The 27,710-nt window shown below is 47.0% G+C and overlaps 2 protein-coding genes across 4 annotated transcripts in view; one reads left to right on the plus strand and one right to left on the minus strand.

The window, feature by feature from the left end:
* The window catches only part of LOC149360116 (protein MMS22-like), a 66,532-nt gene extending 58,305 nt beyond the window's left edge, over positions 1-8,227 (minus strand). The window contains exons 1-6 of the mRNA XM_089572193.1: positions 8,196-8,227; positions 7,988-8,079; positions 6,602-6,773; positions 5,791-5,843; positions 2,522-2,594; positions 1,302-1,458 (exon numbers count right to left, since the gene is read on the minus strand). Of these exons, the coding sequence (XP_089428319.1) occupies positions 1,302-1,458; positions 2,522-2,594; positions 5,791-5,843; positions 6,602-6,773; positions 7,988-8,045 (513 nt within the window). The 5' untranslated portion in view covers positions 8,046-8,079; positions 8,196-8,227. The remainder of the gene's footprint in view (positions 1-1,301; positions 1,459-2,521; positions 2,595-5,790; positions 5,844-6,601; positions 6,774-7,987; positions 8,080-8,195) is intronic.
* Positions 8,228-19,360: 11,133 nt separating this feature from the next.
* The window catches only part of LOC149360117 (uncharacterized), a 34,318-nt gene continuing 25,968 nt past the window's right edge, over positions 19,361-27,710 (plus strand). The window contains exons 1-2 of one of the 3 annotated variants that reach the window (XM_089572191.1): positions 19,361-20,233; positions 22,662-22,831. In XM_089572191.1, the coding sequence (XP_089428317.1) occupies positions 20,128-20,233; positions 22,662-22,831 (276 nt within the window). In that variant the 5' untranslated portion in view covers positions 19,361-20,127. The remainder of the gene's footprint in view (positions 20,234-22,661; positions 22,832-27,710) is intronic. The other 2 variants (XM_089572192.1, XM_089572190.1) reach the window with 2 other exon arrangements.

Raw genomic sequence — 27,710 nt, forward strand, 5'->3', positions numbered from 1 at the left:
AACAGTGTAACTCTATGGGATGTTTTTATTGCTCATGATATTGAGCGCATGAACCAGCAGTGTATCAGTGAGATTCTACTGTGTTTACCTACAGCCGCTAAATAATTTATAGTTCAACCTCTTCGCTGATGCTATTTTTGTTTCAGTTTCAACAACCAGATGATGGCTATCACATCAAAGGTGCATCAGGTCATGTGAGGCACAAAAAAAAAAACCTGCAATAATATCGCTGACATGTCACTTGTTATCACTCCAGCTCTTGAGACAGGCTAGCTTAAGTGTTGTAGTGAATTAAAATGACATATCAGTGATCATGAACTTCAAGACTATGAAAATTTGCTCATCTGATATGATGTCTCCCCAGGAATGACAAATGAGCATGCTAGATGTGTCGGAATGTCTGTTCAATAACAAGAATACATAAAATTACCTTGAGTGATGAGGTAATCAAATAAGAGAGCATAATATATGAAATGAGCTGAACAGTGATGATATAAAAATGATCATGTCATCCTACTCGACAACAGCACTGATCCAGTTTCTATTCTTCGCTACCTTTTGATATTCACTCTTCCAGAGTGACCAATATTTGTGTTTTTTTTTCCCAATGGCTTCAAGCACACCGAAGACACCCAACTGTCTAGCCATGTCTGATCTCTGCCCTGTGAAAAAAATTAGCTGTGGTTTAACTACTGCTGAACCTGGTTAGAGAGCGAAACCTATGGCGTATCGGGCAACTATAAGCGGCTTGGCGTTGGTAACATTGAGTGAGTTCCGAATGCTACTCACTTAATTAGAACATCTGTAATTTACACTCATAATTAAATTATTCCTGAACGCCTCAGTACATAAGTCGAAGATACATTTCTAAGAGATCTGTGCATTTATTGCTGGACAGAACATTTCGTGCAGCAATAAAGATCGCTTTTCAAGAACAAGAAATAAAGATGGACATTGAGAAGTTTTATGCTTCACCAAGGAAGAGCTTTCTGGTGCTGTAACTTTTTTCTTTGCCAATTCAGTAAGCCTGGAAAAGTGTGGCGCCCGTGAATTCCTAAAGTTTTTGAGCAACACTTTTTTTTAACATCATACCACTGCATTTTGTGTGTCTAGGTCCAAATCCATGCACTAAAATTCCTCCACTGAGCACACTGACATCAAAAGCACCTCTGTCAGACAATTTCTGAAATGTGGCCGAAGTACTCGCCCAAATTTCCAAACAGAGTGTTCACAACTAGTATGATCAGAGAACTGAGCGAAAATACAGCTAAGAAGGAGAGAACAGAGGTGTCGTTGCTCACACTCCTTTCGGCTGGCAGGTCCGACAAGCGGCCCACAAGGCGCAGTGTCAGCCGCAGTTCCTCCGCAATGCAGTGGCACAACTCCCGAGGTCCAAGCCGGTCCGCATCTCGACACGGTGTCCAGTCAGCCAATGAGGAAGAGGCACTACTCACAACCCTGCAGCCAGGCAAGACATACACATTGCTCAAACAAAAACCAACAAAACACTTGAATGAGCTACATGAAAGAACTGTCTGGCAGTTTTTGAATCGCAAAAAAAACCTTCAAGGGATAACAGAAAATTCAAGGGGGCGCTTTGTTGGCCTAAAGTGCGGTGAGGCGAAAGCCTTAAGCGCGGTGTTGCTGCTTGTGTCATTGAGGTGTGGTTAAGATGTTAAGCTTCGCCTCTGAGTGTGGAACGCAACAGCGTCTTGCAACGCTGCCGGGGAGTCCACAGAACGCCATCACCCGTTCGGCTCTACCCCTTGCTCGTCGGTAAATTGGTTTTCGAGGAAAGGAAATGTATCCGTCTCGCATATTTCAGTGGGCACCTGAACCTCACTGTAAGGGAAGGGAGGAAGATGGGAGTGAACGAAGACACCATATTCACTAGATGCGCCTTTGTTCCTTCCAAACCATCGAGCTGGCATGGCGGAGTGGTTAGCGTGCTTGCCTTGCACTCCGGAGACCCTGGTTCATTCCCCAACTCAACCAATTTCCTACTCGAATTTATTTATTTATTTACTTTTTATTTATTTTATTTGAAGTATCACTATACCATCCCTTTGACTGGTTGCATGGTTACTAGCCAAAGTACAATCGGCCCCGTTTGAAATTCGCGCACTGTGACGTCACGACCATTTCGACCAATTGAAAAGCGTGACATTTCTGTCGACAACTGCTTACAACGATGAGGCATTAAAGGCTTCCGGCTTAAAAACAGTTAGAATAAAAAGGAGTGAAAAAAGTCAGTGCTTTACACGCTTGAAAAATTCATGCATGAGTGTCATGTGATGCCATACAGGCCAAGATGCCACGATGCTTTGTGTTCATGCTAGCAGCTCAATTTTGCATGTTTTTCATTGCTGCTGTCTTATTGCTCTTGACACCCTCTGTGACTGTGTATGATGCGCAAGAGCCTGCGTAGGCCAGAGGCCAGTGATAAGGCTACTTTCTACACTTATCATAAGCAGCAGGCCTCAACTCTTTCAGCAACTACATCATTACTTCTGAGCAGTACCTTTCCACTTCATGCCTGATGAAGCTCAGGAATGAAGACACCTCGTAGTGAAGCTGCGACGCACTGCTGGAACCTGCAAAAAGAAACAAACAATAAATGTTGGTGGCGCCGCAGTGGCTCAGTGGTCATAGCACTCAGCTGCTGACCCGAAAGACGCGGGTTCGATCCCGACCGCGGTGGTCGAATTTCGATGGAGGCGAAATTTTAGAGGCCTGTGTACTGTGCGATGTCAGTGCACGTTAAAGAACTCAAGGTGGTTTAAATTTCCGGAGCCCTCCACTACGGCGTCTCTCCTAGCCTGAGTCGCTTTGGGACGTTAAACCCAAATAAACCAATAAACCAAACCAAAATGTCGTTTTCTTCAAAACAGAAGGCAGCGATAAGCAAGAGCGTTTCTTTTTCAGTGAGCCCTACAGGCTAGAGAGCATCAAACAATTTAACTTCACAAAGTTTGCAACTTGCTTTCAGTGTCAGAAGTTTAGACCAATGAAAATTTTAAAAAACACATAAAAAAAGCTGCAATAAAGAATAGCCACACAAGAAAACATTGAGTATCGGTTCCAAACCAGGTCTGTGGCAAAGTTGAAAATAATCCAAGCAGCGCATGTTTAAGAATACCATGCACATGCGCGCATGTGTGTCATCTCATGTGTCTATTTTCTACAACAGCCAGAAGCAACAACAGGTGATGCCAAAACGTAGCAACTTCGAAAGCCCTGTGGAGACTGATGCCAATAGCATCATTTTAAGCCCGAAACAAATACAACAAAACATTCATTCCAAGCATCAAAATCAGAAGCTGTGTAAGCAACTTATGATTCCATAAACCCAGAGCATTTCAGAAATAGCAGACACATTTCATATCGCTTGAATCAGACCACTCAAAATCTAGATAAATGTATAGGTAACACCATAAATGTGCACAATAAACTGAACATGTAAGCACGAGAGAAGCTTCGTAAAATGATTGAAAAGCCTTGATAAACTGCAATGCAGAGACGTTACAGAACTCGAAAAAAAAGGAAAAAATGATGCCTGAGAGTCATGTCTTCACATCTTCCAACCGCCATGACAGCTCAGCCGCATGCAATATGACACGATGAGCAAATCCCAAATGGCCCCGAACAAAGCTTTGGTTAACACCCGAGAAGTTCCACATCAGTTCGACATCCCTTCATACAGTCATGCCACGATAAGCCTCAAGCACGCTGTTGAGAAATTAGGAAAGCCTTTCATTGCAGCATTTGTTATCCATTATTGGCATGCAGCTCTTTTCACAAAGGAATGCCACATCTCACACGGAGGCTGCGCACACAAATATCAGCCTGGTTTTCAGTACTATCTATACAGATCTGGTATGTGTGCTTATTATCATGAGAAAATAGAAACCACAAGGCAGCAGTACATATCAGTCCTGCACAAGCCAAAAACACGTTTAGGCAGCTCAATACACTAGCTCCAAGTAAAATGAATGGGCAAACGCAAATAAAGGTCCCAGTTTTATGCCTGTTCTAAAATCATATATAATAATAATATCATATAAAGCAATTGCACCATGGCAGCAGGGTTCGGAAAAACACTGACCTCCGAGCAAGAAGGAAATACAGGAGAAATGAGACGCTCAGCCCTGCAAAAGCTCAGCAGAAGTATTTACTTGCAGTGTAAATCAAAGAACTTTTTGGCCAGTCTGGGGAGTTCCTCTGAATGCTAGCAGAGAATACACAGACATATGTCAGAGACTTTTTCTTTGTAGCTTCCCCCCCCCCCATCCTCTATGCTACAGTTCTCTTTGCCTTCAAAAACTAGCAGCGACAAATCCTATCTTGTGTTCACTCAAATACAAATAATCCCATGGCCCAGCACAAGAACTTTGCTACTTATTAGGCCACTGTGGATTAAAAAGTCAATTTAGAATATGTAACTACTACCTTAAAATGCTGCCCAGAGTGCCTTTTTTTGCAGCAGAGTTCGTGAACCAGTAATTAGATAGCAGTATCGTAAGTACTTTGGTAGGCACACTGTAATGAGCACAGTTGCTTTGCCTACCATTTCCAAAAAAGAACCTGACCACTCCTGAAGTTTAAATGCCTTTACCAGATCTGACAAGGTCATACCAAGAAGCCAGCAAACCCGGGAGAAATAAGGCATGCACATAGCCATTGTATTACTTTTTGGCAGAAAAATGATCACTGACGTCCACCCAAGAGCAGCCATACGGCTACAAAGGAAAGCTGTATGAAAGCTATACAGCTTTCTCAGAAACTTTGCAGTTAAAGAAAAATTCGTCCTGGTCTGGGGTTCGAACCCGGGACCACCGCGTCATCGGAGCAGTCGCTCTACCAATTGAGCTAACCGGGACGGCAAGCTTATGGTAGGGCGAGAGCGAATTAATCAATAACTCGAAGTGGGAACAGTGTTGATCAAATGTCTAGAGGAATCCCCCAAGGTGGAGTAGATTTGTAATAAGGGAGTAATTACTCATTGACGTCCACCCAAGCACAGACGTACGGCTACAAAGGAAAGCTATACAGCTTTCTCAGAAACTTTGCAGTTAAAGAAAAATTCGTCCTGGTCCGGGGTTCGAACCCGGGACCACCGCTTCACCGGAGCAGTCGCTCTACCAACTAAGCTAACCGGGACGGCAAGCTTATGGTAGGGCGAGAGCGAATTGATCAATAACTCGAAGTGGGAACAGTGTTGATGAAATGTCTAGAGGAATCCCCCAAGGTGGAGTAGATTTGTAATAAGGGAGTAATTACTCATTGACGTCCACCCAAGCACAGCCGTACGGCTACAAAGGAAAGCTATACAGCTTTCTCAGAAACTTTGCAGTTAAAGAAAAATTCGTCCTGGTCCGGGGTTCGAACCCGGGACCACCGCTTCACCGGAGCAGTCGCTCTACCAACTGAGCTAACCGGGACGGCAAGCTTACGGTAGGACGAGAGCGAATTGATCAATAACTCGAAGTGCAAATAGTGCCTACTCCACCTTGGGGGATTCCCCTAAACATCTGGTCAAAAATGATCACAGTTCATTTTTAAAAATGCAAAGAAATAGTCAGAAAGTAGAAGAAAAGTGGGCCAAATCTTGAACCAGTGTTGATCAAACCCACAGTCTCTGCGTGTTGCCCGCAGTGCTCTACCACTGAGCCACTACGATGCCTGCTGTTTCTGCCATTTGCATAGGCTCATGCAAATGCACGACCCACGCTCTATGGTGTCAGCCAGCACACAAGACATAAAGCACTGCCAAAAGCGAAAAAAACTTACCATGTGAGCCCCTGTGAACACTTGGTTCGTTTTGAAGGGCAACAATCTTCGACCTGAGCAAAAAGTGAAGTGAGGAACATAATTGTAGAATAAAAGGTAGAACATAAGCTAGCAGTTGTAACTCGCACTAATTGCACCAAATGAACTGAGTGCCCAGCACTGCAGTTTCAAGACATACTAATTTCTTAAACTGCAGTTATGCCAAAAGATCTGTGAACCTAGGTTTTATACAAGGATGCATAAGCTCGCGTTTGCTTCTTTCATAATTCGGGTGCTAAATGGCTAAAGCGCCTGAACTTGCTTAACGAGTCAGACGTGTCAAAATTATCATTAAAACTCTTTGTTATAACATTACGGAAAAGTTTCATGAACATCAAGCACATATTGCATGAATATGTTTGCTTAAAATGTTGTAACATACACCTTGCAGCAAAAACTTTCAGCACAAAAGACACAAGCATGCAAGGAGGGAAGGCCATCCAGGCTAAGGTTACCATATGCTGCCAGCATGTGACAGAGTCTTTGCTTTAAAAAGTGTCAGTGATGCCTTTCCATCGTCTTAGCGAGCGCATTTCTCAGTTCTTATGCAGAAAAGTTAGCTGCTTTTATTTACCGTCTTTTTTTAAAGCCTGATCCAAGACACCACCCACTGATAGCTCAATACAAATGGCAAGCCCCATTATCATCAGCACTGTGGTCCAAGCTTCACCAAGCAAGAGGCCTTAAATGACTTAGGGAAACCACTCTGCCTGCACAATGCGATACTGGCCCCACCACCACCACCAACACTAGCAACAAGCAGGAGCATTACCGTGCCGTCCAAAACAGCCGGCTCAACTGGTTGCGCGAGAACCGGTTTCGGCACACCGGCTGGCCACACAGCCGGATGTAAGGTGCCTCTGCAGGAATTTGACAGCTCACAGCCTGAGGGCGCACACCAGTGCCACAGTCGAACAGAATGCCCACACTGACATCGGTCGGCTCTGCATGAGACACAGTAAGTAGTGAACAACACTGCCAAATTGGGAGGACTTTGAATCCTGCCTGATTAACCACAACAGTCACAGCAGTTATTTTTTCATGAGAAAACACAGAGAAGCCCGTTTCTCGGTTCTGTGAGTTCAGTTTTACTAAAGTGCTTTACAAAACACACTAAGCAATAAACACTAAGCAGAGTTGCAGGGTGGGCAGGTAGGTACACATACATGACTTAAAACTGTGCACAAGAACACACACAGAAGAACGAAGTCGAACAACATACTAGCAACTAAAGTTCATATCGCTTTTCGCACATTATACACACATAGGGCAGCACACAGTCTTTTCCTAACGTAGCAAAAGGTGGAACTGCAGCAGTTATATTTCTTGCGCGTGCTATGCACATCTTTTATCCATTTTTGTTTTTTCTTGCACCAGTGAATGTCTCACAGTCAGCATATCTCAAGGCGACAGCATGTGAATGAGAATTGATTCAGTACAAATCCAAGGCTGTGACTTAGAAATCAAAGTTGTACAAATACAAAGCTGTCAAGGATATGGTTCCCATACATAGAGTGAAGGGAGGGAACTGCCACATCACAAAAACAAGTTTTGACAAAAGTGAAACACTGATCTCTTGCTTCATTTGAATTTCAGTGCACAGGTGACGTTGTTACTTTTTTATTAAGATGTTCAATAAACAAATGCATGCTAGAATGATCCATCATTGATATTTATAGGAATCGATCGATTTATTTCTTCGCCTGGATTTTCAGTTACATCACACTATGGCAAAAGTGCAACGCGCTAAATAGATCCTGCAACATTGTCCCCTCTCCCCCCCCCCCTTTTTCCCGTAGGTCTTTTTGTTTTTTTCGCAAGGCAGACTGTTGCAACCACGACAGTAGGTCGTGGTCAAACCGTTCGTTAATTCCCGCCGGAATCTGACGCAGAGATGGCATACGACAGTACTGTTTTTTCAATACCAAATTTGGAAGATGTACTTTCCTGATTTGATCAGAATTATAAATCTGCGTCGTCTAGAGCACTGGCGACCTCCCCATAACAAGCAGCTTTCGCATAGTGCGCGTTTAGCGTTGCAACAGTTCACTAAAACCTCATTAGTTACAACATCAAGATTTCACCTGTCAATAACACAATTCTCAGATTGTTCCCTACGAATCACCAGAAAAATAGCATCAGAAATACTATCACGCACCAAAGACTTTACCGCCGAAAGGCTTTTCGAGGTGGCAGGGGAATGCTGTAGCTGTCATCCTGTCACCGATGAAAGTGGCTACGCTTCCGAACCTGTAGAGAAGTTTTCAGTGTATCAGGTCGGGTAGGAACAGCATACTACATTGCAACCGCTTGTCTGATAGCGCTTGATTTTCTCTAGGCTATCGACAAAAGTACAGTGTACTCACAGTAACAAATCCAAACAAAGCGCAACATAAAAAGAAATAGCCACAGGACGAAGCAGTAGTGTGGCCGTCGGTCGATCGGTCGCACCAGAGTAAGCAAAGCCGATCAACTAGCATTTGTCGCGGGTACTGCAAACTGATGTAATATGTTGTCCACAGTAAGCATCCCTCACGTGACAAGTTCACCACAACAGCAGCCAGACACGCGTCAGCAAATCTCAAATGCTCGCGTCCGTGGTCCATAAGCACGTTTCCCTCCACTTCCCTCCATGTTTTCAAAAACTACTCCGTAGAGGAACGCTTGCGAGCGCAACAACTTAAACGGCCGCATAGATGGCGACACCTTTCATACGCGCCTTACTACTTTCTCGTCTTCGTAGTAACTACCCGGGCACGAAGGTCTGCGTTCCGCTCCGTGTCTGGAGTTTTGTGCTTGTTTTGGTGCTTGTGTTCGGAAAGCCGGAGAGGCCCAAAGCTGCGGGTAGCCCTCAATGTGGTGAAAAGACGCGATTCGCCAGCTTAACCCGATACTTGCATAACCACTTGACAACCCGGCGTCAACGGTACGGAGCGTCTCTGGTACCGGAGCCCGGAGTTGAGCGGAGCAGGTACGTCGTAAGTGGTTTTTCTCGTGGAAGTGGATTTGTCAGTAGTGAATGCTCGAAAGCCATATGCTTTGCCACAATGCTTAAAGCATGGCGCCATCGAAACGATATGGTTATCGGGAAATGAAAGGCGCGGGAACTGTTTCACTTGGCGGACACCTCAACCGCGCCGTGAGGGAGAGGAGAGGTGGGAGTGAAAGCGGAAGGACGGAGAGGTGGCGTGGTGAAGGGCTCCGGGATAACCGGGGTTCTTTAGCGTGCGCTGACATCGCACAGCTCACAGCTAGGCGGCGCCTTTTGCATTTCGAAACGTTCGGCCGCCGTGGCCAGGTTCGAAGTCGGGTACTCAGTAACATAAGAGTAGCGCAAAACCAGGACGACGGACACAAGGGGAGAGAATACACACCAACAACACAGGCGCTACAACATAGCGCCTGTGTTTTTGGTGTGTGTTCTCTCCCCTTAAGGTGAAGCTTAAGCGTCCTCCAATTTTTTCTAGTTTTGATGCCTCGTCGCCACCATCTTTGCTGGTTGTGTCCCGATTGAGCTAAAAGCCAGGACCGGCCATCCTGGGTCGTGCGTATGGATATGAACGCTGCCCGCGGCTTGCAATCGGTGTTTTGAGGTGTTCCTGGACTGAGAATGCGGCTGGTTTTGTTGAAGTGAGCCATACCACATAATCCGAGTGGTGCACGGCGGTAGCCATTGCAAGCAGCAGTATGAACGCCGAAGGGCCGCGCCCTATACCGATCGAGACGACCGTTTTTTTTTGTTTCTTTTGTGGAGCCCATATTTATAGTTATAGATTGTAACTGCAATTGCGTACAGCGTACAGCTAGGGTCCCTAAGAACTTGCTAGTCTGGCGTCCGCCAGCTGCGGCGGTGGCTGCTGCTGAATGATCGTCGCGGTGGCGCTGCGAGCAACCGGTGTGCCATGCCAGCCACGGCGTCTGCAGTAGACGCGCGCGTTTCGCCCCGTGAAACAAATTCACTGCGCGTTTTCAGACGCCATGCGCATGCGATTTCACTGCTTTTTTTATTGCGAAAGCAATACTACGCCCATGAACGGCCTTTCGCGTAGCCGTTTGACATTTATAATGTAGACGGTAGACGTACCTCTGACGTCATACTAGGGTGAGAGATGGGCTACCAAGTCGAGTCGTCGCGCAGCGGCGGCCGGTAGCTACGCGTGACATTTAGAATGACCTATAGATGACGTCATGCCATGCCTAGTGACGTCATAGTGTGACGTCATACCAGGGTGTGAGATGGGCTACCAAGTCGAGTCGTCGTGCAGCGGCAGCCGGTAGCCACGCTATAGAGGCTAGAAGGTTTGACTAGTGTCGTGAACGTGCCAGCGGAGAGGAAATGATTTGCAATGACGGCTCACAGATGGCGCTACCGCTAGCAGGTGTGTTGCGCGCGCGCTCGGCCGCAATGCCGGGAAACGCGTTTCACTGCGCGCATCTCGCTGTAATGGCTACGATATTCGTCTCGCCAAAGCACAAAATATAATACGAGTGTCCATGTGTTCTGCAGTGCATGCGGCGTTGGTCAGTAGCGGTATTCTCAGCGAACCACTTTCGAAGCTACTGCTTCAGGTGGACACAGACTGCAGTGTTGAAGCCGCGAGCAGTTATATTTTTGCTTGTTTATGCTTTGGTTGACCTATTTTCGCGAAAAAAGGAGCAAGGAAAAACTGCTCAAGACAGCGACGAAGGGAAAGGAACGAGCACATGACATGACATGCGCAGAAACAAGAAAGTCTCGTTATCCAAGAGATTAAGCGTGTCTCGTATAATGACCGAGCGAAATTACGGCCTCACATGTGGAAGGCACCACTCGCGGATGGTCGTTACAGCCGCGAATGCAATCACAGAAATACGGGTGGTGGTAGTGGTTTATTTAAAAATAAAAAATAAAAAGTGAGGCAAAAGAGTGTTGCCGGCCGCGGCAATTGCTATCTTATATCTTAAGCACCCGAGCTGCAGCCGGGAAAGGGAAAGGGAGAGGAAAGGAAAGGAATGAAAGGGAAAGGGAGAGGATAGTGAGGAGAAGTATAGAGGGGAGCGACAGCAAGAAAGGACAGGGGAGAGCTTTGTACACTATTTACAGAACACATTAGCGCAACGTTTATTTACAAGAACAGTTCACTGCTGCAATTTCACTGGCATCGCCTCAGTTTGAGCAACTTTTGCTTCTCGCGATTGGATGCCTTATCTTTGCTCATTGCCTTGGTAAAAAAATGCAACCTCGTCAATACATAAAACTTAATCACATCCCTTGTAAGAGCGCGGGAGTGCTCGTTGCAGCCAACTTCTTGGAGTTCATGCCCTTGAAGAAAATGTAAAAAAGACATCATGCTGCCAGCATGCAGCTTGTTTCTGCTGAAAAAGGCAGTGAATGCATTTTCTAGCTTAGTTATAAGCACTTCAATGCACTTTGAAGCATACACCAAACCTCCATGGTCAGCGTGCCTCGTCAGTGAGGCATTCTCATTTTCATCAGCCTTGTCAGTGAGGCATTCTCATTTTCATCAGCCTGAAGGGGCAAAATAGCCAAGGCAGATGCACATGCGGGGCATGGGAATCTTTTGAGTGATTTTCTGACAACGTAGCCAGCGACATAAAAAATGATTCGGCTGTCGCTTTTCTTCTCTACGCAGACTTTATGATCAGACATGCTGTCCTGCTCTTGCAGCACTGCTGAGGCATGTGCAAGATTTCCCTCGTCTAAGAGGTCGTCAATTACGCTTGCTATCTGTGCCGCCTTTTCTTTCCTCACATCACAGGGCTGCAGAAGAGAGCTCACAATCTCAGCTGGTGAATTTCCATTCCTTGGCGGCTTTGCCAAGTTGTAGAAGGCAAGGTTATTCACAATAAGCAAAAACTGTTCTGGAGTGGGATGGTCATTGCAGCCAAATGATTGCCTCACAATTCCAAATAAATTCTCCAATTTGTCTTGGCTCAAATTGGCTGTCAGGAGATATTTGTATTTTAGTGATGATGTCACATAATTCACTAGTGACAGTGTGCTTTTCAGCGTCACACGAATTCCGAGGGCAGTCCCTGCACTGAGAAAACCACCGCCGTGTTGAGCGGCATACTGTTCCCATTCATTTAAGAAGGTTAGAAATTCTTCCAGAAAGCTCGCACTTGCTGACTCTGGGCGAAGCCCTTTGGAGGGCACCCTTGATGTCATAACAAATATCAACCATTCCATGAGCTTCACAAATCGTTCTGTTGGCTCAAATGTACGGAAAATCTTGTCTATCTTATCCTTGTAAAAAAAAAGTCCTTTCAAAACCTCATCACTGAATAGCTGGAAGGCTAGGTAGACATACATTTTGTCAAATGCATTCGGCTGCAAATGAGATAAAGTTAAATGTGGCATGACTTTCAATGTAAGCGCATCTTTGTCAAGCTTCCAAGCTTCTTTGATAATGCCGACGTGTGCATTACCACCTGGGATCTGGACTCCCTTAGAAGTAAATGCATTCCTTATACATTTTACGATGTGAGGAAAATCAGATATGAAATGAAGGTTCCTTGGTTTGTCCACGGGATGTTGAACCTTGCACTTGATTTCCTGGGCTGATGCTGGAAAGATGGAAATGCACTTTGATTAACACAATAAACAATATCATGGGTACAATGCAGACACAGATTAGCAGCTAGTTAATAGCTAAAGAAATCTAGCGACCAAAAATCGTGCTAGATAAAAAGTATGTACCTTTGATGCCAAATAGCCTCCACAGGCAACGATTCCACGAAGCACCATCGCTAGTCCAAAAGTCGACGAAGAGGCCTGCTTTTTCAGCGAGGATTGTGGCCTCCAGCAAAACCTTTGAAAGCACCGGTGCCTTAACATTCCCACGGGCGGTGAACACGCCAAGTATTTGTGTCCATGTTCCTGCAAAGATGAAGCGCTATATGATGAGCCGTACAGAAAACAGTAAATTGGCAGCTGCATCAATTTCAAGGTGAAGCACTCTCACAACATAAGCCACTTTTATTATAAAAGCAATGACAAACATCACTAACAAAATAACAGGATAAAACTGCATGTTGAAAATTTTGCAGCCATTTAGCTTTGCAACCGTTCAGTTTGAATAACTTACCTTGGAATGGCTGGAACATGACGACAAGACCATGGTCACTTGTTGCTGTTTTAGTTGTGTCGTCAGTAAATGGTCCAAGGTCTACGAAACCAGTAAGCTCGCCAGTTGGTTTCACACTGATGCTTTCCGAAAGCTTAATTTCGTCGAAGACAAGTCCACCATGGCGACTGAACTCATCCATGTCCTGGGTCTTCTTCTGCACACCTGAGAGAATGCTGGTACTAAACCCAAATGCACTTCTGAAACTTTGCATATGCTTATCCAGGCACGATTTGCTAGGCAGAGCCATTATTTCGTTCCGTCTGATGTGCTCGTAGAGCTTGGGGCTTCTCATACGCATAAGGATGCATTCCAATACCCATAACTTGTCGTACCGCATGCCGCGGCTCGACTTTCTGCGGGCTGCATCAAAACACGTTTTAACAGCAAGGCGCTGCTTTGGTGGAAGCCCATTTATCTTTGTTTCCAAGACAGAGCTGGAAATAGATTCGTTGATCACCCGAAGCTCTGCAACACTTTTCTCGGCGTTTGCCAGCTTTCTCCGTGCGCACAGCAATTTGAGGGACTTCCTGGCACTTCGTTGTTTGTACGATATACTCGGCTTTTTCTTAAGCCGATATGATCTGTTTAGTGCCAGCTTCTTCGTGTACTTGCATCGCAAACAGAGTTTGCCGTCAGCTGATATCCCAAGGCAGTTTTTTGCAAAGTGCTTGCCTCCAAACTCAACGCATTGCCCTGGCTGAATTAGGTGGATTTCAAAGCCTGGGCAAGGTATTAAGTTATCGACCTTTGTCAATGCCGCCGCAGCGTCGTCAGGCGTCTTGACACAAAATTCTTCCACCTTTACGTTCCGACAGAACACACAGCAACGATATGCACTCGTCTCAGCACAAGCGACCTCTGAACATGGCATGAAGGCAGCATGCTTAGTGACATGCAAATTTTCTACCCCCGAGCTGCAGTGCCACCCAGAGCATAACGTTGCAGGCTCATTAGCCAGCACAATTCGGCTGCAGAAGACAGAAGGCAGTGGAATGTCGCTAAATGGGTGCGGTCTTGCCTCTGAGAAGCTTTCATTTTCATGTTCCTGACCGTTGCCGTCTTCCTGGAGGTAGTTTCCCGCTCTGCGCTTCAGTGTTGGGGCGTAACTGTCTGCGAGATTCCTCTCTTTTCTCTTTTTCGGGACACTCTTAGACATATAGGCGGGCGCGTCAGGGAATATTGTGGGAACGGCGTCGTCATTGAGCACTGGGCGTTCACACTCTATTTCGACGACCTCACCATTAATGATATGCTTGAAAGTTCTTTGAACATAGCGATCGTCAAAGTGACGGGAACACACTACACTTGTCTCATCCAGAACTTTGTCCTCTCGCTTTATGTTCCTTGCCCATTCTTCTCGACGAAGAGCGTCTGTGGGAGCACGGAACAGCGAAACCTTTTCGGCACATGACTTATACCCCCCTTTGCACAGGTGCACAAAACACGTTCTGCCTTTCTTTGCAGGCATGTTCTAGATGCACAAATCACGTTCACGGCACCGTTGAATCACTGCGCACAAAGATGCCAGGCAATCAGGAGTGAAGTGAGAAGCAGAAACACACGAGGAAGGTGTCCTTTCACTCGACGAGCGACACGAGGAGCTGCGGCGGCAGCATCGGTCTTGTCTGCTCGCCTGCCACGAACAGCGCCACCTACGCCAGCATCGAAACAGGTTTCGGCGCGGCGGCTGGCGAGGGGGTCTGCTCACGACACTAGTCAAACCTTCTAGCCTCTATAGCCACGCATGACCTGTAGACGCGGCACACTGCGTTCCTTCTTTAGATGCGGCGTGCCTCGTTCCTTCCGTTACAGGCGCTGGGCTGGCTTTCACAACCTACCAGGTTTAACCAAAGCTAAGCCCCCACCAATTTTTTTCTTTGATCGGTTCCACAAAGTGATGTCACATGCACCTACCAGAGAAAATAATTAGGCTTGCGCAAATAGCAGATTTTTGGTTTAAAGTGGATGGTAATCTTCTTCAAATAATTTAAAAGTGAATATTCAGACAGACATTGCCATCAGCATTTTCCTAAAATGGCCATCTGAAAATAAGTGACTCGACCTACATGTAGAGCAGCCTATTTGCGGAGTCTTAGGTAGGTTCAGCTGAAATGCCGGTGTTATGCATCTTGTGTCAGCGCCCGTTCTCACTGTGATACGTGGAGATCCACTTGTCAAAACATTTTGTCAGTTTGCACACAAATCTGTGCAGTTAATGAAAATTCAAACTACATGCCATATACCCAGTTGCTCGTACTTATGTCGCTTTTCCAGTTGAGTGGTAGGTAAAGGCCCATTCACGCAGCAGACGAAATCGGTTTCGTTCGGGCATGGACACAGCACCACGTATGTGACCTGACGTCAATGGGTTCACCTCGTCCACGGAGGGCGCAGGCTTCGCAAGCCAGAAACAGGTGCATGGGTTGCACACTGCCACCTGAGCTCCAGTCTGTAGTGCTTTCAGAAGTACAACTCTTGAAAGTGTGCCATCATCGTCAAGCGAGCTCCCTGAATAACCTCAAATACTGGCATTTTCACTTTTCTTTTTCACTACGATGGAGACATTTTCATGCGATTAAATCGGTGTGGCTGGCGTGGTTTCCTGGCCTGCCCATTTCCTTTGTGTGGTGCAGTTGTGGGGTGCGGCACTTGCCTCACTCTTGGGAGGGATGTGCTAGGAAAGCAACGAGAGGGCGATGGTGCGGAAGGGAGAGGCTTACTACAGCATGCTGCAACTGATTTTTACGTCCATCTGCGTTGTCGTCCCCTGTGCACGTGAGCGGCTGCCGCCTATGGACGAGGCGAAGCCAGATGACATTGGTTGACGTGGTGCTCTGTCCCCGGTCAGAATCAGTGATTTCATTCATCATGTGAATCGGCCTTAACCTGAGAAAAAGCTTTCAGTTCTCGTAACCTTCAGGGCATGTGTCACGCCAGGATCTGAAACTGTAGGACCATTGGCAGTTGCATTTGCTGTATAGTCAGTAATTAGCTGACTGCACATGAGTGAAAGGTGTGGAAGCTAGGCCGTTTTATCTGCTCTGATTGGCACCTAATCAAACTTCTTATCTTCAGTGTCATATTGTATTGTTACGTGGCTGATGCTTTTAGCTGTGCATAAGCTTCGATGTCATGTCTCAGGAAGCACATTAAGCTGGAACGACATGAAGCTAGCATCCCAAAAACATCATTCACTTTAGGCAAATGCTCTGAGATTTTAAAACAACAAGCATTCAGATTGAATTGGATATCCAATACTTTACTATTCGACCAAATAGTTAAAATTCTCGAATATTCGCATACAGCTACAAATAAGAATGAATAAACAATCATATATTCACCACTGCTGCTAACATCAGTCACTACAGCACTAATTAATCAGTGGTAATCATGTGAGTGAGTGCTTTTTATCCTGTGAGTGTTTTTTATTTTTTCTTGCTCTGGCTCGTGTGTTGGTATGTGTGTGTGTCAGCAGGTACAGAAATCCTCATGCCGGAGACCCCGCTCTGGCAGGGAAGGAGTAATGGCACTTGCGTCGCCCACATCGTCCGAGGCGTCGGGGGGCTCGGGCACTGGTGCCAGCTGCAGCCCAGGCACACTGCTGGCCAGCGCTACGATGCGCTTCAGCTGCCACAGAATCTGCATGGGCTCCTACAAGACGGTGTTTGGCGAGTACTGGGTCACCGTCTCGAGCCGGGGCTTTGAGTTCTCCATCCCTCCACCCCGAGGTGGGTGCCATATTTGATGATTGCTCTTGATTGTGGCCCTCTGGGAAACTGGAAGTTGCAGCCACCACCGGTGGTGAGCCATTGCTGTAGCTGTCACACAGCGGAGGAATTCTTACAGCAGCAGTGGTGGCAGCCATCTTCTCATTGATTGTTTCATTCTAGCACTGATTTACACAGTTTGCAGCTTGTGCAACAGCTGTGTGAGGAGGAGCACAGCCAATGGTATACACGAATAAGGTGAGAGTAACACCAACTAAGGTTAGCGAGCGAGGGAAGGGAAGGGGGTGAGGAGAAGCACCGCAAAAGCTATTGGCGGAGAGCAAGCAGTGCACCCAAGATGCCGCACTGATGAGACAGTGTGGTAGGTATCAGCACTGAGGAAGTTATGGGTGGGGGGAGACACGTACCACAGGTATAAAAGCACGAAGCAGAATGAGCACCATCCGAGCAAACACCGCAGCTATCGCTGAACTTGGTGCATTACATAGCATAGCTAAACATTGCCAATTATTTTTGTCTTGTGTATTGTCTATGCTCCCTTCGCATTGTGTTACATTATGCTCACTGCTTCATAGCATCGGTGTGGTAAATAACTAGCGGCGTCATCTGTTGAGTAAGAGCAACAATAGGCCATTTAACCGGCAGGATAAGTCAATCTGCTTTACTTGTTTTGTGATTTTCTTAGCAACGCAGCTGTTTTGTGGAGAAAAAAAATTGCTGGCACCGTTTCCAAAGGCAATCCATTAGTCTAATAGCTTTTTAATTCCTTTACTGATTCCGTTCAGAATGACTGCTTTCAACTACAGCAAGAGTGATAGCAATTCATCGGAGAAAAAAAAAAGTTGGCAGAGCTGGCAATTCTACCTCTGCATGGCTCTATGTAGCCACTGCTGCGACATCACCACACCCCTTCTGATTGGCACGCTTTGTGACAGCAGTCACTGCTGTACCGCAGCCCGTGTTTCATTTTAAGGGTACGACACGATAGCTAATGGGCTAATGCCCACATCTTTCTCTGCTTAACATTCATAGATTCCTGGAAGTCCTGGTACCTCTCGTGATGCGGTGGTGCAGCGGTTAAGCGGTACTTCACTGCCCTGGGATAGGTAGTGCTGCCACCGGTGGGACTTGTACGGTTCAGGTTGTTCTGAGCAACCTCGTGCGACCAATAATTAATTTAACCACCATCTGCCAGGTTGAATGAGGATGGCATCTTCAGTAGGTACCAGTGTTATCCCTCTCTCACACACACATGCGCACAAGCACGCATGCATAAAGAGAGAGAGAGAAAAGGGTTTTTGCTCAATGGAGCAGTAAATATTACACCTTAAAAATGTGTTTCTACGCAGCCAAGCATGCTAGTTGACTGGAAAGCCTCTTAAAGTATGGCACATGCTCCGCACTCAGGGACATAACCCGCTTGCTGAGTTGTGAGGCGGGTGAACATTAAATTCTTTAACCAGGTGCACTACTCCTCTGATTTATTTCACTCCTTACGCCATCCTTATAATTAATTTCTTTGAAAATATTAGCTTTACACTCATAAGACCACTCACATGGAACACCACATTCGCGCTACAGGTCTTATGAGTGTAAAGCTAATATTTTCACAGAAATCGATCATAAGGGTGGCTTAAGGAGTGAAATAAATTAGAGGAGTAGTACGCCTGGTTACAGAAATTAAAGTTAGCCTGCCTCACGACTCAGCAAGCAGGTCATAAGACCTGTGGCACGAATCTGGTGTTCCGTGTGAGTGGTACCGCACCTTAGGAGCGACACAGCATCACAGCCTCATGACACAACAGTTCTTCGTACCACCGTTTCTCTTCAGCGGGACCGCTTCCATCATCGCAAAGATTGCCCCTTACGCAACTCGCTCGTCACACGTGCACACAAAGCTAGCCAGGGCCGGACACGGGCGGCGGGGGTGCGCGCACGCTACCACCGCTCCAGTCTGGCCGTGAGCTAGCAGAGCGGCTTCTCCGGCGACGTCCCTACTTTCCCCGGTTCGCCACTGCGGCGCTGGTGTCGCCTCCCCAAAATTGAGCTAGGTTTCCCCATTGTCACAGTGTTCTTGCTCTGTGCTCTCCAGAGTCACTCCGCTCATACGTAAGCACATCAGAGTAGTTCTCAGATGCTTCACCCCCTTGCCCTGTATAAAACACTGACGAAGCAGTGAATTTCCTGCCATTTGGTTAAAACTTGTGAATCTACACAGAAAAGGCCTGGTTGCGAGCAGTTTTAAGGCGGAAGCCTTTAATGCCTCATCGTTGTAAGCAGGAGTTGTCGACAGAAATGTCACGCTTTTCAATTGGTCGAAATGGTCGTGACGTTACAGTGCGCGAATTTCAAACGGGGCCAATCGTACTTTGGCTAGTAACATGCAACCAATTAAAGGGATCGTATAGTGATGCTCCGAATAAGTGGGAATGAGGTTAGTTGATTGCTTAATTAACCAATTAGCTTAATTAAACTTTCTAGTCTGACCAGATAAATAAATAAAACCGAGCAGGAAATTGGTCGAGTTGGGAATCGAACCAGGGTCTCCGGAGTACGAGACGAGCACGCTACCACTCCGCCATGCCAGCTCGATGGTTTGGAATGAACAAAGGCGCGTCTAGTGAATATGATGTCTTCCACTCCCACCTTCCTCCCTTCCTTATGTCTTCGTTCACTCCCACCTTCCTCCCTTCCCTTAAGGTGAGGTTCAGGTGTCCACCGATCCTTTCCTCAAAAACCATTTTACTGATGAGCATGGTGTAGAGTGATTGCCTTCTGTGGACTCCCTGGCAGCGTTGCAAGACACTGTCGTTCCACCTTTGGAGGCGAAGCTTAACATCCTAACCACACATCAGTGACACAAGCAGCAACACCGCGCTTAAGGCTTTCGCCTCACCGCACTTTAGGTCGACAGAGTGCCCCTTGAAATTTTTAGGTGAAAGGCTGTGTAGCATAGCCTCTTGCATTCATGCAAAAAATACTGTGTCAACGCACGCATTTTACTATGAAATTGGCCAGTGATGGTGACACCTGTGTTTCATGTTTTTTTATTTCATTTTCCTAGCTGATAAAAATTGCTTTCAGTGAGAGTGGTCTCCTTTCGATCGGGACACGGTACCTTATCGATACAGGTCAACTGCAGTTTGACCTCAGTGTCTCTTTAATATGCACTGACATCGTATAGCACGTGGTCTTCTTTTGTGTTTTAGCTCCATCAAATCATGGCTGCCGCTGCTGGTATTCGGTCCTGCCTCCTTGGGCTCAGCAATTGAATGCCATAGCCACTAAGCCACCATACTGGGCTCCCGTTTGCAAGTGTAACACGCGTTCAGGTCTAGAATGACCTGCCAGGTTGCCCCTACTTTGCAGGGGGTCCAGACGTGCTTGTGCACCTCTCAGCAACGGATATTGGGCAAGTGCTGGGCCACCTATCATGCTTGATGCCCGTGCTCTCCGTGACCACCAGCCAGGAGTGCTCGGTAGAGGTGCGCACCAAGCTCGGCATGAACCGCAAGCAGCCGGGATACTTCGACCACAGCGGGCCTGGTAAGAACAGTACGAGAACAGGACTTCTTCCTTTTGACTGTGTTGTTCGCCTCGCACCTTGCAAATTAGCTTCACGATCTTTGTTCAGGTTTCATTTCATTCCTACGTGTGGAATGATCTAACATGACAGTGCGAGCTGTCCAAGTACAGCATAATCTTGATGCAGGCGTGCTTTCTTTTCTTTTTTGGTTTACTACTAGTCTGTTTTGATTGCATGATGTTTTTGTTTACTGATTATTTTTCTGACACCTCCTGCCAGTGATTATGTTTCACTTGTGAGGGCTAGTCCTGAGAGGAGGCGCTGTAGGTCCGAGCTCCAAGTAGACAAACAGTTGAGTGAACAAATTTGTGCGTTAAGTTTTCTTTTAAGCAATCAAGAGCACCAAGAAGCAAAATATTTGAAATGTTTGAATCAGCCAAACAAAAACAGCATTGCTCCACAGTTTAGTTCTTTCTGAATTCAATGGTATAAAATTAATTGAAATTGCATCATAAAAACATATTGAAAACTTCCGTAAGACTAGTCATTTTGGAAAAAAGACACAAAGCTAAGAAAACTGCATTTGAAGGCAGTCGCCAGCCATTTGGAGGTCATTGTACAGGCCTCAAGAAACAGCGAAATGCAGATGTTCCAAAAGTAGTTCACAGTCGTGAGTAATACCAGGTAGGGGGGGAGGGGCCCAGCTCTCATAAGAAATGAAGCTGGCGGCCATCGGAGGCACGGTCATGGGAAGCGACGGCTGCGAAGTCCGGCAGCATTTCGCTTCAAAATTGCTATTTCCGTGCTTTGTAGACATGAAAGATTTTATTAGCTGGAGGTCAAATTTAGACCTTGAGATTTTTTAGGCAGGAACTTTAGAGTGTATTGATACCAAACCTGCCATTTCTGCAAAATCAAAATTTTCGCAATTTTTGATCATTTCAAGATCTGCATCTCCCCTTAATTCTTTCCTTACTGGGGAGAAAATGACCATTTTTTTATAGGTTTCAGTAGTTTTTTTTCTGAACACAACTATTGCATTTAAAATCTAACCCAATACACGAAAAGAGAGCTAAATAAAAGTGTTTTTTAAGCGGACAAGTTTGAATAACAAATGACGCGTTGGAACAGTACAACAAGACTTAAAAAAAATATTGAACAAAACTTTGAAAAACACGCTTGCATCTATAAAGAAAGACATTTTAAGAATTTTCTGCACTTGCAAAATGTTTGTCATTCTGTTAGCCAAAAACTGCCAAAAAAAAAAAAAAACTTCTATCCTGAGTAATATTCTTGCTACAAAAACAGTAACTAGAAACCATATAGTTGGGCACCAGAACGTAGTCGCCTCTGTGCTAGGTTGGTTTCCATCGTTGCCAATGTAAGAATTGAATCTCGATGTAATGAAAAGGCAGTATTTTCAGCATGGCTAGAGGGAGCAGCATGAAAAGACGGATGAGGACAAACTAGGAAACACAGGCTTCCTGCTTCTGGAGTAGTAGATAAAATTAATCACAGAGAAAGCAGAGCCCTCAGATTTGCGACAGGTGAGAGCGCACATCACGCATGCGGAGGCTGCCACGTGACTTTGAAGCTGCCGCGTTATCGGAGTGCATTAAAAATTGCCGCATTATGGTAAAAAAGAACTGCTTCGAAAAAAATATATATTTGTTTAATTAAAAGCCACATTGCGCAGCGTGCCTGTAAATGACGGGAATAGCTCGAAGTCGAGCGAAGGTGTTGTCGTCAGCGGGCAATGAGTGCAGTACCGTGTTTTCGCAGCGTGTTAAAAAGATGCTGGCTGGAGAGAAAAAAGAAAACTACTTCAGAAACGAGACTTCGGTTCATTAAATAACAAACCAGATGTGCAGCGAGCCCATGAGCAATGTGGAATGTTTTCAAATTGGTGCGCTAAGTCATCGTTAGTGGGTTAACGATGCTCAGTGGGCGTGGTCAGGAAAGAGTAAAGGAGAAAAGTAAACACAAAGAGGATACACGCTGGAAAAAAAAATCACCTTGTCAGTTGATGTGGTATCTCCTTTGTCATTGTCTGAAGGTTCTTGGTTAGTGTCACTGGTATCTGTTGAAGTTCAGTTATATAAGTGTTCACCATGTGGTGACAGTGCCATGTAACACCACTAACTGAGATTAAAGTTCAGTGTTGTGGGCCGAATAGTAGCTGAAGCTGTCTGTGGAGCAACTCTATGAATACGAGGGCATCTACCCAAATGGACGTTTACTTCCTTACTTCAATTGTACAGCACCTTGGTGGATTCCGCTAAACAAATTAGACATAACTCCACGAGTACATATCATACAGATCACTAGAGTTCCCTGTGTTGCTCTATTCTGCATGGCATTACAGCATGGGTGCATTTCTGTGTGTTGAGAGTGGGCTATAGAGTGAGTGCTGCGTTGGGAGCGGCTTCTTTTTTCATGCACACGCAGAGGAGAACCAGAAGCGGATTACCTTCCTGCCTGAGCCACCATTCTCGGAGGATCAAAAAGCTTTCCTGCGGCAGGTGTTTCCTGGCCCTCTGCTGCAGGAGCTCACACAAAAGCAGGCCACTGAAGTCCTCATCAAGTCGTCCCCATCACCATCAGTGGCCGTCACTCTTGTACGCTGCTCCCTTCTTGCAGATTGTGCATCATATGCAGAGTGGTGATAGTTACAGGGTAGCATCACTCATGGGCTCGGATCACTGGCAAGGTGTCATTAATCACAAGCTCACTTCATTCGTAGCGTCACTTGCAGGGTAGCATCTCTTGCAGGACAGCTGACTCGCAGAGAAGCACGTCTTGCAGGGTAGTGTCACTCACAGGCTGATGCACACGCAGGGAAGTGTCTCTTGCAGGGCCACGTTGTTTAAAGGGTCGTATCATTTGCATGGCCGCGGCGATTTTGACAGGGGCAACATCTCCAACAGGGTCAACTACTAGCAGGGTCGGAGTACATAGATGCATCGTCGTTGTCATATCGCTCGCAGGGTGGCATCACACAGAAGGTTGCAGCACATACAGCGTTACATTACTGACAAGGTCACATAATTTGCAGGGTAGCTTCACTTGCAAGGTAGCTGGACTCGCAGGGTAGCTGGACTAGCAGAGTAGGGTTGCTTACAAAGTAGCATAACTCGCAGAGTATAGCGTCCCTCACAGAGTAACGGCACTCACAGGGAAGCATCTCTCGCAGGGTAGCCTCACTTTAGGATGGGACCACTGATGGGGTAGTATAACCAACAGGGCTGACCACTTGCAGCATCACACTACATAAACGCATGGTCATATCGCTCGCAAGGTGGTGGCATCACACACAGGGTTGCATAACTAACAAGATCACATAACTCACAGGGTCGCATAATACACTAGGAGTCATTGTTGCTGTAATGGAGTCCAATGTACAGTTAAGCCTGGATGTAACGAACCTCCAAGCAGCAAATTCTTCAATGTTATGAAGTTTCAATTTCCCAACTCCACCACTGTCGAAGCATGAGCGTTTGCGAATTCTATGTAAAAACGTTGCTGCGGCAGTCTATCTTGATATAACGAACTCGCCGCACCGACAATCTATCAACAAGTGCTGTATTACTTCAAATTTGACCGAAGTACATGAATGTTTAATAAAATAAAGCACAAATTGCCATGAGAGGAGGGTCTACTATTGCAATGGGCGATTGCAGTTGACACAACATGCCGTGCTCGAGCACGCTCAGCACCTGTCCGGGACAAACACAGCAGTCTCTGTAGCTTTCACTTCTGAAACGTTACACCAAGTGGCACTACAAGAGCTATGTCCAAAAGCAGCGCAATAAACCAGTACCTAGCAAAGAATGCATGGCACAAGCAGTGCATGCTCGTAGTTACCGATAGGTTGTTTGCATGATTCACAGGAGATGCGTGGTGTGAGCAGGAACATTCCTTTTTTTTTTTTTCCGGAGATGAGCACATGGAAAAAGGTGGGTGTTTTTCATATTTTCATGTGGCTAAATGAGCTTGTGCTTCAAAATGGCGGAGATGTCACCACCGTACAAAAGAAACTGCTATCTGACGAGCATAGAGCAAGTCACACGGAACAGCAGCAAGAAAACTCCAAGCTCAGTCAGTGCCTTGATGGACTTCATTTCGGAGTTTGCAATCCTAACTTTCACCAAACACCCCCCCCCCCCCACTTCCTCCCTCCTCCCTTAGGCCTCAGGCCACCCTCGTCAGTAAATGTTGGAGAAGGAATGAACGAGGAAGCGCCATCTGACGAGCATGGTAAAAGTCACGTGAAGTGGCTGGAGATTTGAACCACCGCAGCAGGATAACAAAAGAAGCTAAATCGTCGCCGCCCTCTCCTCTCCACCAGAGTCCTCTGTCATTTCACGATTAGAGACCCGGATCGACCAGGTGGCCGCTTCTCTCGATGCCCTTCCGACGACCTCTCGCGCCCAGCACAGCTTCTCAAGTCCTCGCCGCCGTTCCTCTTCACTGAGAGTTTAGCACTCTTCCAGTCCTCGCAGTTAGCGTATTTGCTGGCATCACCACACTTTTCAACACCGCGCCCGCCAATGCACTCCACCATGAAACTGGTTGGGAAACGTGCTGCGAGATAACTGACAGCAGCATGTGACCTCGCCTATCACCCTGGCCGCCTTTTCATAGTCATGGATCGCATTTCCAGCCTCCTTTTCCTCGTCGGCACTGGCGCTGAAGTCAGCGTACTGACGTCCTCCAAGGAAATCCCCTGGACTTAGTCTCCGTGCGGCCAACTCAACCTCTGTCGCCACGTGTGGTCTCCAGTCCTGTACTTTGGACCTTGGCCAGCAGCGCAAGTTTTGATGGGTCTTCATCGTTACCGACATCCATCAACCTATCCTCGGATTCAACTTCCTGACACATTTTGATTTGGCCGTCAGCATACATTGCCATCGCCTCATCGACAGTACGACGCACCTTTCCATCACTGGTGTTATATCGGTTGTCGCTCCCACTGGCATCCACACGCAAATCTCACCATGCCTGTACACCCAAGTCCTCGCAAGACTTTCCCGAAACTTGGAGGCCTTGTAATCTCCACCAGCCACCCAAGCATGGTATAACCCACCACATTGTCACGCATGGTCCATCCATTGCAGCTCGTCCACGCCGCCTCTTCGGTGAGTGTCTGGTGATTGCTAAACGGGAATTAGACCACATGCTTCAGCTGGGTATTAATTGCCCTTCGTCCAGCACTTGGGCCTCACCACTCCATCTGGTTCCCAAGAACCAGGTTACTGGCGTCCGTGCAGCGACTACAGGGCTCTCAATGCTCACACAGTCCACGATAGCTATCCCCTTCCACACATTCAAGACTTCACCGGACATCTGGAGAGATGTAAGATCTTTAGTAAAGTGGACCTTGTCAAAGTCAAAGCGTACCATTAAATCCCCGTTGAACCGGCCGATATCCTGAAGATGGCCATCACTACACACTTCGGCCTGTTTGAGTACGTGCGCATGCCCTTTGGGCTATGCAAGGCAGCTCAAACGTTCCAAATATTGACTGCTGAAGTGACGCGCGGACTCCCAGCTGTATTTGCCTATATCGAAGACATCCTCGTCGTGAGTCATACTCGCCAAGATCACGAGCATCACCTCCGGGAACTCTTTCAACGCCTCCAAGAATTTGGCTTGGCCGTCAACACCCAGAAATGAGTCTTCGGCTCTTCTGAGCTCGAGTTCCTGGGCCACCACATCTCGGCGCAGGGAATTCGTCCATTGCCTTCTCCCGTCAAAGTCATTATAGACTTCCCAGTACCCACTACCCTGTGCAAGCTCCGCGAGTTCCTGGGCCTAGTGAATTTTTCCTGGCACTTTATCCCGCACTGCACCGAGCTTCTTCACCCCTCGACCGACCTTTTTCGCACAACCAAATCCTCCTCCTCCACAATTTCCTGGTCTCCCGCAGCTCAGGCCGCTTTCATGGCTGCAAAACAAGCCCTCACCGATTCGATCCTTGTCATCCACCCTAGTACTTCGGTGCCTACTCGTGTCGTGGTGGATGCCTCCAGCGTGGTCATTGGTGCTGTTCTCCAGCAGAAAATCGGCTCCGAGTGGCACCCACTGGGTTTCTTCTCTCGGAAGCTCCAACCTGCCGAGACTTGCTGCAGCGTATTTGGCCATGAGCTCTTCACCATCCAGCATTACCGCCACTTCTTGGAAGGCCAGCCATTTTACATTCTAATGCATCTGGTGTATGTGTTTTGTACGAACTCTTCCAAGTACGTCACCCGTGAACATTGTCAGCTGGCCTACATATCAGAGTTCACAACAGATATCCGGCACATCAAAGGCATCGACAGTGAGGCAGCTGATGCACTTTCACGCATTACCTCCATCAGCATATCTACATCTGCTGTGGACTGGCAACGTCTGGCCTGAGTGCAGCTTGAAGACCCTGAGCTTCAAATCCTGCATGACCACCTTTTGTGCCCTCCATCTGCAGCTTGTGCCTCATCCGCTTGTGCCCGGATCGCTCTGGTGCGACATTTCATTGGCTCTACCGCGTCCATTCATCCCGGAGGCCTTTCGTCGTGCCATTTTCCATTAATTTCACGACATCTGCCATCCCAGCATCAGAGCTACATAGCGCCTCATTATCTGGCAGTATGTCTGGCCGAACATTAACACGGACGCTCGCCAGTGGGCCCGCTCGTGCCTTGCTTGCCAGTCCGCCAAAGTGACCCGCCATACAAAGACTCCACGCCAGTCTTTCCTGCCACCTGGTTGTCGCTTTGACCATGTTCACCTTGACTTGGCTGGACCGTTACCTCTCTCTCATGGCTGCTGGTACATTCTGACCATGATCGACCACTTCACCCGCTGGCCCGAAGCAGTGCCCAATCCAGACATTACTGCGGAAACTGTTGCCAAAGCCTTCATTTCAGAATGGTTTTCCCGCTTCGGCTGCCCTGGCATTGTTACCACGAATCGCGGCCGCCAGTTCGAATGCCCCCTCTTCACTTCTTTCACCCGTCTGCTCGGCACTAAACGCTGCCACACCACAGCATACCATCCTCTGCCAACGGTGTGGTCGAGCGGCTCCATCGTCAGCCCAAGACTGCCCTCACTGCTCGCCTGGATCATGAGAACTGGGCTGACCACCTTCCTATTGTGCTTCTCGGCCTATGCACTGTTCTTCATTGTGACCTTGGCTGTTCGGCGGCCAAACTAGCTTTTGGTGCACCCCTGCGGCTTCCCGGAGACTTGTTCATTCCTTTGGCTTCCTAGTCCCAGCCCTTGCAGTACCTTCAATGCCTTCAGGACTGCATTCAATACCTACGCCCAGTCCCACCTCGATCATCCGACCGTCAGGTCTTTGTGCACCCAGACCTTTCGTCCTCGACGCATGTTTTTCTAAGGCGAGATGCTGTAAACGCACCTCTTCCGCCCTCATACGAGGGCCCGTACCACGTCCTCAACAAGACAACAAAGTCTGCAACTATCCTGCTGGATATTTGTGAAGAGTTAGTCTCA

Source organism: Amblyomma mixtum, chromosome 2 (assembly GCF_055824585.1).
Source record: "Amblyomma mixtum isolate Tamu chromosome 2, ASM5582458v1, whole genome shotgun sequence".
NCBI lineage: Eukaryota > Metazoa > Arthropoda > Arachnida > Ixodida > Ixodidae > Amblyomma > Amblyomma mixtum.